This window comes from Thunnus albacares, chromosome 23 (genome assembly GCF_914725855.1).
Source record: "Thunnus albacares chromosome 23, fThuAlb1.1, whole genome shotgun sequence".
NCBI lineage: Eukaryota > Metazoa > Chordata > Actinopteri > Scombriformes > Scombridae > Thunnus > Thunnus albacares.
Window position 1 is genome coordinate 1,101,025 of NC_058128.1, and position 12,773 is coordinate 1,113,797.

Here is a 12,773-nt window from a genome sequence, read left to right on the forward strand (position 1 = left end):
ATCACAAATGACCTCCTCCACTCAACGTAATATTTTACAGTATTATTTTAAGGCAAATTAAAATTATTAAATATTTTAGTGTAAAATACTGTCTGCCTTGCAGTCCGCCATTGTACAGTCTGAAGAGACACAACACATTTTGGGGCAGTTGAGTATGTCTAGTAAGCTAACGCTGCTTACACAGATATTCTTGCTAATCTAGATACATCCAGGCATTTCTTGCGTACACAAAATCCACATACTATGCAGTCAGAACGCACTACATAATCAATTTGACATCATACTTAGTATGAATAGTATGTTAGATTCCAAATCACATACTTTTTCTTTTTAAATATGTATTTTTGGCCATTTTCATGCCTTTATTGGACAATGACAGTGATAAGTTGACAGGAAATGAGGGGAGAAAGAGACAGGAAATGACATGCAACAAAGGTCCACTGCGAGCTGCGGACCTTGCAGTTATGTGGCTAGCGTCAGTAGGTTAGGGCACATCATACTTTTTCTTTTTACTTTTCGTACATACTACAGCTGCTATGCTATACAAAGTACGTAGTGTTGCATACAGTATGCATACAATTGGGACGTACTACTTCGTCATAACATTACGCCTTGAACTTTGACCCTCTTGCTCATACATCCATTGTAGTCTGTGGCGCAAAATTTGAATATTGCTGAAAAAAATGGTTGGTGCCACGTTTCTTATCTTGGCAATACAACAAAACGCCATTCACTGAGCTCACCAAAGACACGCAGACTGTCAATGTGCTGTCATCTGTCTGTGCTCTGTCTGTGCTCTGTTGATGTGGCGTATCTTCTGCTGCACAGAGGATTATGGGTCAGAATAGCCAGAAAAGCATGCTGGCATGCATACCGCAAAGTGTGACTAGATGCATCCTGGTATTCTTGGCATACTGCATTAACATACTCAATCTTTTTCTGGCATACTAAATAGTATGGTCTCTGCTAGTGATGTCCAAAAACACACCTGCAATTACTGCTTATCACCATAGGTGCCGCCAATGAGAACAAAATGGAGATTTTTGAGACTTTAGTGTAAAAAATAGTCTGCAGAGTATCAGTGATGAAAAGAATCATTAGTTGCAGTCCCGGTGCAAAGTGTGAATGATGTCATGAATTATGAGCAACAGATGTGTTTGTTATTAAGCTAAAACATTAAAAATATATTAAAATATTAGAAACAGAAACTGTTTAATCTGTGTTAAAATGTCACAACAACAAAAAGGTTAATTTATTGAATGTTTGAGCTGTTGTTGTTTTCACGACTGTCCTGAACCAACAGTGAACACATGAACTCATGACGTCACTCAGGTGTGAACAGAATGAAAATATTCATGTTTTTCATCCTTCAATATTGATCTGTGAACACAATGAACATGTTTTTATTTATATTAATATAACTTTATTTATAAGTAGAGGCAAACTGATTATCATTTATAATAATAATTCATCATCAAATTATTTTTTTATTAATGAATACACTGTAAAAGTGTTATTGTATAATTTATAGTATTTTTTTTAATTGAATTACTAATATTTTCACATACTTTCATTGAAAAAGGCACAAAAACAAGTTAAAATGACATTTAAATAAAGCCTATAATGATTTAATTTCTGACATTTTTCTGTTGTATTTGTGTGTAAGAACAATAAAACTACATTTGTCACAACTTTTAACTGTCCTGTAATAATATTTTCAGTAATTATCATTTAACATTGTACATTTTATTGCCTCGTTTTTCTTGTTCTTTGGTTTCCTTGTGGCTTTATACTTTGTTAAACTGACAAAATGATGAATTGTACTCATAGCTGAGTTTGTGCTGATAACAAGAATACAAACATGTTGAACAAAGACAAAACTCAACACACAGAAAGTCTCAAATGAACCAAAATGAGACTGATCTCCAGAGGGTTGAAACACAGAAATAAAGACATAAAATTAAATAATAAGAAGCTTAATTTCATATTTTTTCTCTCATCTGTAATCCCACAATGTTCTGCGCTCAGTGTTTATAAAACGTACACACAAGACAAAAAGAATAAACATATTAAAAACTACAATAACCAGAAGTCAGAAACTCAGTATGACAGACAAAAAACACACAAGAACAATAAACTCAATGATTTTTTGTCTTTTTAATAAAAAAAAAAACAGAGTTAAACTAAGTAAATAATTTTAAAAATAATTTCCCTCAAACCACCTCTCTTGAAAAATTATCAAATGAAACAGAAAAAGGGAAACGTGTGATATTTTGTAATGACACATATCATAAACACAAATGTGCACAAATGACTTTTGAGAGTGTTCATTTTATAATGTTTGTATGTGAAAGCATCAAATGTGACGTCACATGTGAAACTGTTGTTTTCACACTTGATTTCTAACATTTCACATGTAAAATATCTGAAAATCACATGTGACATCAAAACTGCGTCACACGAACCAACTATGGAAGAAATACTCAGATCCTTTACTGCAGTAAAAGTACCAATACAGCAAAGTAAAAGTACTCCATTTACAAGTAAAAGTCCTACTACAGTAAAAGTACATCAGTATTATGAGCTTGATGTAGTTAAAGTATTGCAGTAAAAGTACATAAGTATTATGAACTTGATGTAATTAAAGTACTGCAGTAAAAGTACATAAGTATTATGAGCTTGATGTAGTTAAAGTATTGCAGTAAAAGTACATAAGTATTATGAGCTTGATGTAGTTAAAGTATTGCAGTAAAAGTACATAAGTATTATGAGCTTGATGTAGTTAAAGTACTGCAGTAGAAGTACATAAGTATTATGAGCTTGATGTAGTTAAAGTATTGCAGTAAAAGTACATAAGTATTATGAGCTTGATGTAGTTAAAGTATTGCAGTAAAAGTAGTGGTTTGGTCCCTCTGACTGATATATTATTATATATGACATCATTAGATTATTAATAGTGAAGCATCAGTGTTAGAGCAGCATGTTACTGTTGTAGCTGCTGGAGGTGGAGCTAGTTTACACTACTTTATATAAAGTTAGCTAGTTTAGTCCAGTGGTTCCCAACCTAGGGGTCGGGCCCCTCCAAAGGGTCAGCAGATAAATCTGAGGGGTGGTGAGATGATTAATGGGAGAGGAAAGAAGAAAAAACAAAGTTCTGATACACAAATCTGTTTTCAGTTTTTGGACTTTTTCTCTAATCTTTGATTTTTGCTGAAATATTGGATCATTTGAACATTTATTGAAATGAAAGCATGTGAGAAGTTTAGAGGGAAAAATCACTATTTGGTGGAGCTGTTAACAACTCATAGACATGTGAAATGTGACCCCGACTACACACTGCTTTTTGTAAGACGTCAAAAGACAAAAAGGTTGGAAACCACTGGTTTCATCTTTAACAATGTGTTGTATTTTAAAAGCTTGTTATATTATCCATTGTGTCAAATCTTCATCTGAAAAGTAACTAAAGCTGTCAAATAAATGTAGTGGAGTAGAAAGTACAATATTTCCCTCTGAAATGTAGAAAGTAGCATCACATGGAAATACTCAAGTAAAGTACAAGTACCTCTAAACTGTACCTAAATACAGTACTTCAGTAAATGTACTTAGTTACTGCTAAAAATCACCTGATTTAAACAGAATGCTTAACACTGGAATTCAAAAACAAAACCTTTAAGTTATGTAAAATTCATATATTACATTTTAAATTATATCCTCTTCCATCTCTGGCTGATGAGGAGGAAGAGGATGAGGAGGAAGAGAAGGAGGATGATGATGATGATGATGAGCAGGAGGAGGAGGAGGAGGAGGAGGATGAGGAGAAGGAGGAGGAGAAGGAGGGGGAGGGTCCGTGTGTCTGCATGCAGCCTCCGGAGCGCAGGGCGGGGCGACGCCGCGCAGCAGCAGCTTCATCACCGCTGACCGACACCGACCTCCTGCTCGTCTCCAGGCCGCGGCATGGACGCCGGAGCCCGGCCCGTTTTCTCTGAATCACAGCGGGGTCCGGTTCGAGCTGCGGTCCGTGCGGATGATTAGAATGATGATGATGATGATGATATAATGATGGTGGCGTGCAGTTAGAGCTGCGGAGCGGAAACAAACCGCAGACTGAATCCGTGCGGCAGCGGGAGCATCGCGGTCCGATGCAGCAGAAAAATCGCCATTGTTTGGATGCGCAGCAGACTGAGAGGAAAAAGCCCGACTTCACTGCAGCTGTTTGACTGACACACATCATGCTTCCCCCGCTGCTTCCCGCCGTCTATCTGCTCTGCTTCGTCCAGGTAAAGACGCGTTTTTTCCGGGGAAATATTCCGCTTTTGGTGCGTTTTCTGCTGCCTGGATGTCATGAAGCAGCAGCAGCAGCAGGAGTCTGTGTCGCTTTGTTTAGTGAAAACACAGCAGATAAAATGTGTTCAGGTTTAGAAGAGGAGTTATATAAGAAGTGGATGATGAATATTTGAGTGTGTGTCGGTGTGTGTGTGTGTGTGGAGATGGACGCGTTGTGGCACCGCAGGTCGGGTTGTGAAGCAGCCAGCAGCTCGTTTTGTCCTGCAGAAAGTGGGTCAGTCGGCTGCAGCCTCAGTGATTCCCTGCATGTGTGTCAGCATCACACACACACACACACACACACACACACACACACACACTGAGGCCTGCATCAACACAAACACAGAAACCTTGTGAGCTGCTCTTCATCTGTCTTGAGGAGCAGAAATCATTTCACATCCTGCAGCAGCTGATGATGATCAATATCTGAATTGACCTGCTCAGGTGTGACTGCAGCTCCTCCAGTTTTATACCTGAGTCCAGTTTACAGCTTCTGCTGCTTCACCTGAGTATTAACATGTCGGTGGATTTGATTTTTCAGAATATTGTAGTTTTTCAGCTCTGTAACTATTTTTAACGTATTTATTTGTTTGCAAAGTAAGAAAATAGAATTTCATTTGGACATAAAGATACTGATGTGTGGACAAACTAGAGCTGCAACGATTAGTTAATTAATTGATTGGTTGCCAACTATTAAATTAATCTCTAATTAACTATTTTGATAATGGATTTATTTTGAGTCATGTTTTAAGAATAAAAGTCCAAATTCTCTGATTCCAGCTTGTTAAATGTGAATATTTTCTGGTTTCTTTTAGTCTCTATGACAATAACTAAACTATACATGAACTTAAAGTAAACAAACGCTTGTGAATCTCTGATATTAAATGTTTAAGAATAATTAAAAGATGTTGGACAATACGCAAGTTTGAATTCCACAAATCCAGAGAGGCAGAGATGATTCAAGTAGTCGACTGAAAGAACAACTTTAGATGGTTCAATAATCGTCATTTTTCAAACAAAAATGCCAAATATTCACTGTTCAAGACTTGCAAAGGTGAGAAATTGTTGCTTTTCTTGGTCTTTCGTTACTGTAAATGTGATATTTTGGAGGTTTTGGACCGTTGTTTGGACGATATCACACACAGCTTGGACTCCAGGATGTTTTCTGATGTTTTATTGATCAAATGATTCATCGATTTATCATCAAAAAAATAATCAGTAGATGAATTGATGATAAAAATGGTTAGTTGCAGCTCTACACAAAACAGCTTCCGTATCTACATGAAAATTTAGCCAAGTGATGTTTTTCATCATCAGTTAATCTGCTGAATGTTTATTTTTTTATCAGTTTTTTTTACAGTTACAGTCGTGTATAAAATGGTAGAAAAACCCGACCGTGCAGTCACAACACGGATCTGTGCGCTAACGGGACGGACAGGAACATACAGTATAGTTTCTAATAAAGCTGCAACTAACATTTATTTTCATTATTGATGAATCTACCAGTTATTCTAGTTAGAAAATAGTAACAAATAAAAAGTCAATCTGAACAATAAACCAGGCCGATATATCAGCTCACTGCAGATGTATCTGTATCGGTGCACGTTGGCCAATAAAATACTGAAATGCTACAGAAATCTGTAAAAATCAAATATATCAAAAATATTGTAAAACTCTTAAATATCAATATGAGCCTCATAAACCCTGAATTGATCTGGCTTTAATCACGTCCATCACAGTTTCCAGAAGTCTGTCACATGTCTGATTTTTGTTCGACCAACAGTCCAAAACTCAAAGATATTCAGTTGATTTATAAAGATATAAAACACATGAGACATTTGAGAAACTGCGATCAGAACCGAACATCTGGAGTTATTACAGTCACACGGTACATTCTTTAGATTTAATAACATATTATTAATATATTTCATCTTTCTTTCCTTCAACCATCTGTCTGTCGGTATCTGTGCCTCTGTGTTCAGGTCAGTGTTATCTGATGGTTTGAGTTTCTAATTTCCTCTTTTATATCAACCGCAGTGAAGTCAGGATTCATATCATGAGAGTTTGTTCTCTTCATGGAAACACACAGTGAGAAGCAAAGACATGACGCTATCATTCTCCTCACTACTACCATTAATACTTATTCCCTCTTTAAATGCACAGTATGTCATTTCTGTTGTTAAGAGTCTTTCAATCAAAACAAGAACAAAAGACGGGAGTTTGATGATGTCGTGAAGTAGTGTGGGATCATGGGAGTTGTTGTCTTCAGTGTTAAATAACCACCACTGCCGTCAGGGTTCCTTCATCGTTCAGCAGTTTTTTACCAGGAGCCGAATTATCTGCAGAGGAATTATCCTCCTCTTCAAAACAAACAGATCCAGTGATTAAAGCAGGTGATTAAAGCAGTTTCACATTAAAAATCAGTGTTTCTCTGAGGCTGTTGGGTGGAAACAGGACCTCCAGGAGGGGTTGTTAGCCGAACTGCTGCTAACGTTTGCTCAACTTGTTTCTCTGATCATTTAAGATCCAGACGTCTGATGACTAAAATCCTTCATCTGGTTAAAAGATATACTTAAAAACGACCAGGATCTAAAAACTGTATCATAAAAATGTGGATTAAAACTGAATGAAAGTCAATTTATGACAGAGTTTCTGGCGGGTAACCACAACGCTGACGTATTATCTTGTACGTGTGTAGTCTTTGGTAAAGCGACCAAATGAAATGACTGTTTCTTTGATTAAAAATTACGGATTTCTCTGGGTTTGAGAATTGTTGGAAACATTTGGGATAATGTAAGTAAATAGTGAATGGGCTGCATTTATATAGCGCCCTTCTAGTCTTCCAACCACTCAATACATGTCAACATTCACACACATTCATACACTACGATGGAACAGCTATTGGGAGCAATGTGGGGTTCAGTATCTTGCCCAAGGACAAGCCGGGAATCGAACCGTCTATTTTCCGATTATTGGACGACCCGCTCCACCTCCTGAACCACAGCCGCCACAGCTGTACAGTACACTACTGAACAAAATATATAACATTGGTTTAGTTGTTTCTAGACATTTTAATGCAGAAAAGTTACATATTATACCTTTTTTAAAGTAGCTTTAAAATTGTTAAAAAATGTTTTCCACAATGTTTTCTGCAGTTTTTAGTGTTATAAATATGTAACCTAAGAGTGTTTATATTTAATGGAGACTGCTTTCTAGTTTTAATGACTGCTGGTACAATGAGAGCTGAAGATATCAGATATCTGCAGTGATTGCAGTGACTGACAGAACAAGCTGCTGCTCAGCTCTGAATCAGGTGAATAAAATATTGATCTGATGTGCTTAATACAGTTGTGAAGTGTAAAAATCTTGTGAATTTTTTCTCATAGACAACAATACGTGACTCTCAGTTCTGTCTTCTACAGTTTGGATCAACATGAAACTCAAGGTTGAATCATCACAACAAAAGATGAATAACTGAGTTAGAAAATATCTGGTTCTTTAGTAAAAAGTCAAAGCTACAAGACTGTGGACATAAAGATTTCTGGTTAGAAGTTAACTACAACTCCCAAGATGCATTTCCGCAAGAAACAGCCAATCACAGAGCTTAAAATTTGGTCACGTGCGCTGCTAATAGCGGGCAGAAGCTAAAGATTCAGTTTATTTTTTATTTCTGAGTCACTTTGAGTGAATTCTGTATCCATGGTGACATGTTTTGTTTTTTGTCTCCATAGCAACGGCAGCCGAGGCTCATGGGAGTGGTAGTGTTCTCACAAACAAAATGTGATTTATCAGAAACAATGTAAATAATGTAAAGTGGTGTCAATATAAACACTTTTTAAAGTTAAGTTTAAGTAAGAGTGAGCGATGTTGAGCCGGAACTCGTTACTACGTCACACCAGAAAGTCAAATCAAATCTGCAGGAAGCTTTAGCATGAGCCCGCCGCCACCGCCCAGCGCTACGCTGAGTGTTTACGTAACTTCTGAGACATACTGAGTCTCGTTAAGCAGACAACGTCACAGATATGTTTAAAATACACTCAGCATTTATAAAAAATTGCCAAAAATAATACCAGATCTTTAATCTTAAAGTTTGGTTAACACATGAAATAAATGTTGCTGATAAAATCTACAAATGAGAAGCCTTGCTAATGTGAGTCTGACGCGTTGGGTCGGGGTCACATTTCACATGTCTATGAGTTGTTAACAGCTCCACCAAATAGTGATTTTTCCCTCTAAACTTCTCACATGCTTTCATTTCAATAAATGTTCAAATGATCCAATATTTCAGCAAAAATCAAAGATTAGAGAAAAAGTCCAAAAACTGAAAACAGATTTGTGTATCAGAACTTTGTTTTTTCTTCTTTCCTCTCCCATTAATCATCTCACCACCCCTCAGATTTATCTGCTGACCCTTTGGAGGGGCCCGACCCCTAGGTTGGGAACCACTGGACTAAACTAGCTAACTGTATATAAAGTAGTGTAAACTAGCTCCACCTCCAGCAGCTACAACAGTAACATGCTGCTCTAACACTGATGCTTCACTATTAATAATCTAATGATGTCATATATAATAATATATCAGTCAGAGGGACCAAACCACTACTTTTACTGCAATACTTTAACTACATCAAGCTCATAATACTTATGTACTTTTACTGCAATACTTTAACTACATCAAGCTCATAATACTTATGTACTTTTACTGCAATACTTTAACTACATCAAGCTCATAATACTTATGTACTTTTACTGCAATACTTTAACTACATCAAGCTCATAATACTTATGTACTTTTACTGCAATACTTTAACTACATCAAGCTCATAATACTTATGTACTTTTACTGCAATACTTTAACTACATCAAGCTCATAATACTTATGTACTTTTACTGCAATACTTTAACTACATCAAGCTCATAATACTTATGTACTTTTACTGCAATACTTTAACTACATCAAGCTCATAATACTTATGTACTTTTACTGCAATACTTTAACTACATCAAGCTCATAATACTTATGTACTTTTACTGCAATACTTTAACTACATCAAGCTCATAATACTTATGTACTTTTACTGCAATACTTTAACTACATCAAGCTCATAATACTTATGTACTTTTACTGTAGTGGGATTTTTCATGCAGGACTTTTACTTGTAATGGAGTATTTTTACATGTCTGTATTGGTACTTTTTACTGTAGTAAAGGATCTGAGTACTTCTTCCACCGCTGGCGACACAGAAGGAAACAGTTTTTTTGACATGTGACAGGCAGCGTGTTGTGAGTCTTAAAGAGCGTCGTGGCACAACAATGAAGTAAGTGTCCTGCAGTGTGATCCCTGCTGCTGCTGGTTTTTATGGTGATTAGTGAGATAATGATCTTATTACCACCATGTGAGCTCATTAATGCTCTCAGGCTGCTGGAGGGTTAAACTCATCTCAATATGGAGAACAGAAAAAGTCATTAAACAGCAGCCAGGATGCAGCCTCTGACACAGATATCTGATAATGAGATAATTAACGTAATAAATCCAAACACTGTGAACCAGCTGTGATATAGTTACTGGAAGATTCAGCGATGAACTGTTACTTGTTTTAGCCACTTTCTAATGTAATATAAGTAAAAATAACGAAAAATAGGCTGATAAATGCTCGAACATGTTGTAAGAGGAAGTAGAAACGTGCAGCTGTGAGGTTCAGTCATAGACTGTTAATAATGATGGCCACCGCTACGTCACCCGTTGGTATGTGGACTCCCGTTTTGAAGCCTTGAGTTTGCATTTTGACTGTCACCATCTTGGATTTTTTGTAGCCAGAAGTGACCATATTTGGACGAGAGGGTGGAGCTGACCCTAACGCTAGCTGCTAGCTCGGTTTGTGATAATGTTAATGCTAATTTTCGCCAGGCTCAAATCAAAATATACTTTCCATAAACACTGAACATCCGACTCCTTAAAGGTTCTTTCAGTACAACCAAACACTGAACAAGAATTATTAACTTTGATGAACTGAAAACACAGAAATAATGACGGCTAATCTGGGGTTATGTTACCTAACATATGTAACCAACATTGTCGCCGTGGTAGCGACTTGTCAATCACAATGTAGCCACGCCCTAAAGCATACGCTGCTTTATCGTCTATTTTACTTTAAATGGGACCATAACTTACAAAATGAACATCATGCTGTATTGAAGAAGACTTTAAACTAGTGACTGAGACCATAAACTCATTAGGAAAGTGTTTACTGAGGTAATGAATCAAGAGAGAAGTTGGGTCATTTTCTCATAGACTTCCATACAATCAGACTTCTTCTTAGAGCCAGTGGAGTCGCCCCCTGCTGGCCGTTAGAAAGACACTTCCACATTGGTTTCACTTTTCAGATCTGGAGCTTCCTGTTTGGGGTCAATATGTGATTTAGTTCAGTCAGAAAACTGCTGGATCACTGACGAGCTTCCATTTCTGCTCTTGTTTCCGAAATTTCATAAACTTCATAAATTGTTGATATCTTTAAACGTCAATTTAAAACCTCTGTTGCCTGACTTTTGATTAAGAATAACTTACAGACATTATTTATTTAAGGATAATAAGGATTATAAATAAGGAGTTTTATACTGTAAAGTATTCCAGTAGAACATAAATATACAGCCATGATTTTGGCTCTGCTTCACGTTCTCCACCTCATTTGTCATCTTACATTATGTTCTTATATTGAACACATTGTAGTTCATTATCACATTGGTCATCCAGATATTACAGAAATAACCAGTCAAACCAGACATCATTGCGTTTTGTGATTAAAAGTAGCTGCTAATGAAAGTAATTCTAGATTTGTTGGGTATTTCACGCTGTAGAAAACTTTCCTTATTATTTTATAGAACAGTTAATATTTGCTGCTGAGATTAAAAATATCTATAGTCGTCTGGAAAACATAATTTCAACATGAAAGTCTGGTTTCATTGCGAGCCAGAGAGCTTCTCAGCTAACGAAGCTAACGGAGAGCTGCCGGCTCTGCTCTGCTGCCACTTTGGAGACCTTCAGTCCTTTCTGTGTTTGCCAGGCAGCATAATGAGCCCAAACAGGTCATTAAGGAGAAATTCACCAATGACTGGACACTTTATACACTGAAGGGCAGTGAACAAGAGAGGGAAGGAAGGAAAACAGCCAAATCCAGTGAGTGAAAACAGCTCGGGGCTTCTTCCAGCTTCTGAAACCAGAGATCAGAGGAGATGAAACAGTTCACAGAGCGGCTGCCAAAATCTGAAGCTGTGAGATAACAGGCCTCACACTCAGCATGTCTTATACAACCAGACAGGTACTGAAACCCTTTTGTTTGCAAACCAAACACGTAATTTCATGCAACGGTGCTGAAATTTTGCCATCGGAAACGAGCGTTTGATCAGAAATTCATCCTCTCGTCACTTCGCCAACTGTCTTTTGTTAAGCGTGAAAAGCAAAATATCCTCCTCACTGCCACATCTCGGACCGCTGCTCAAATGATACGCAACATGCACAGAGAGAAAATGAAATGGGAGAAAGTGTATAATCTCATTTCAGTGTACATGTTACACACTAGAGCTGCAACTAAAAATGATTTTCATTATTGATGATCTGTGGATTATTTTTTTCAATTAACTGATTAGTCGTTTGTCAAAAAATGGTGAAAAATGTTGATCAGTGTTTCCCAAAAGTCCAACATGACGTCCTCAAATGTCTTGTTTTGTCCATAAACCCAAAGATCTTCAGTTTACTGTCACAGAGACTAAAGAAACCAGAAAATATTCACTTTTTTTTTTCTTCTTAAAAAATTACTCAAAATGATTAATCGATTATCAAAATAGCGGGCAATGAATTTAATAGTTGGCAACTAATCAATTAGTCAATTAATTGGCTCTGGATGTTAGCAACACAGCAATTAAGCTATGATAGCTTCCTTCATTTTAGACTCTCCGGCTCTCCGTCCACTCAAAGGTCACTTATTGACCTTTTGGGCTGTGACGATAACGGCATTACCGCGATACTGCGGTCATGTGACGCCTACTGAGTTCATTACCATCATCACAGCATTTAAACATCCACGAGGATGCGTCACTTTTTCACCGCTGTAAGAAAAAACTCATACTTTCGCAGCCTTAAGTGATGATTTGCAGATTCACCAGTTTGCTAACTGACCAAAGTTGAACTCGACCAGAGTTTAGCAAACGTTTCAAATGTTTAAAACTGAACCTAAATGGATTTAATAAGAGATTTGGAAGAATACGAAGCAGATTCAATGAAATGCCATCAGACCCCAACTTTACTCTTCCATTTGGCTGTTTAGGAGCGATACCGATCAATGGCGTAATGTGATTAGCATTGAATGATTGATAATGATCAGCAACTTGTTCCTCTGCTTAAAAAGGTTTTCAGGAAAAAACGACATCGTTCAGCTCAGTGGTAGAAATTATGA

The 12,773-nt window shown here is 37.0% G+C and overlaps 1 protein-coding gene across 5 annotated transcripts in view; it reads left to right on the plus strand.

Annotated features, from left to right (window-relative positions):
• The first annotated feature begins 3,806 nt into the window (after nucleotides 1–3,806).
• The window catches only part of ptpro (protein tyrosine phosphatase receptor type O), a 70,942-nt gene continuing 61,975 nt past the window's right edge, over nucleotides 3,807–12,773 (plus strand). For 2 of the 5 annotated variants that reach the window (XM_044343093.1, XM_044343095.1), the window contains exon 1: nucleotides 3,807–4,277. In XM_044343093.1, the coding sequence (XP_044199028.1) occupies nucleotides 4,230–4,277 (48 nt within the window). In that variant the 5' untranslated portion in view covers nucleotides 3,807–4,229. Of the gene's footprint in view, nucleotides 4,278–11,445; nucleotides 11,640–12,773 lie in introns of those variants that run through there. The other 3 variants (XM_044343096.1, XM_044343097.1, XM_044343094.1) reach the window with 2 other exon arrangements.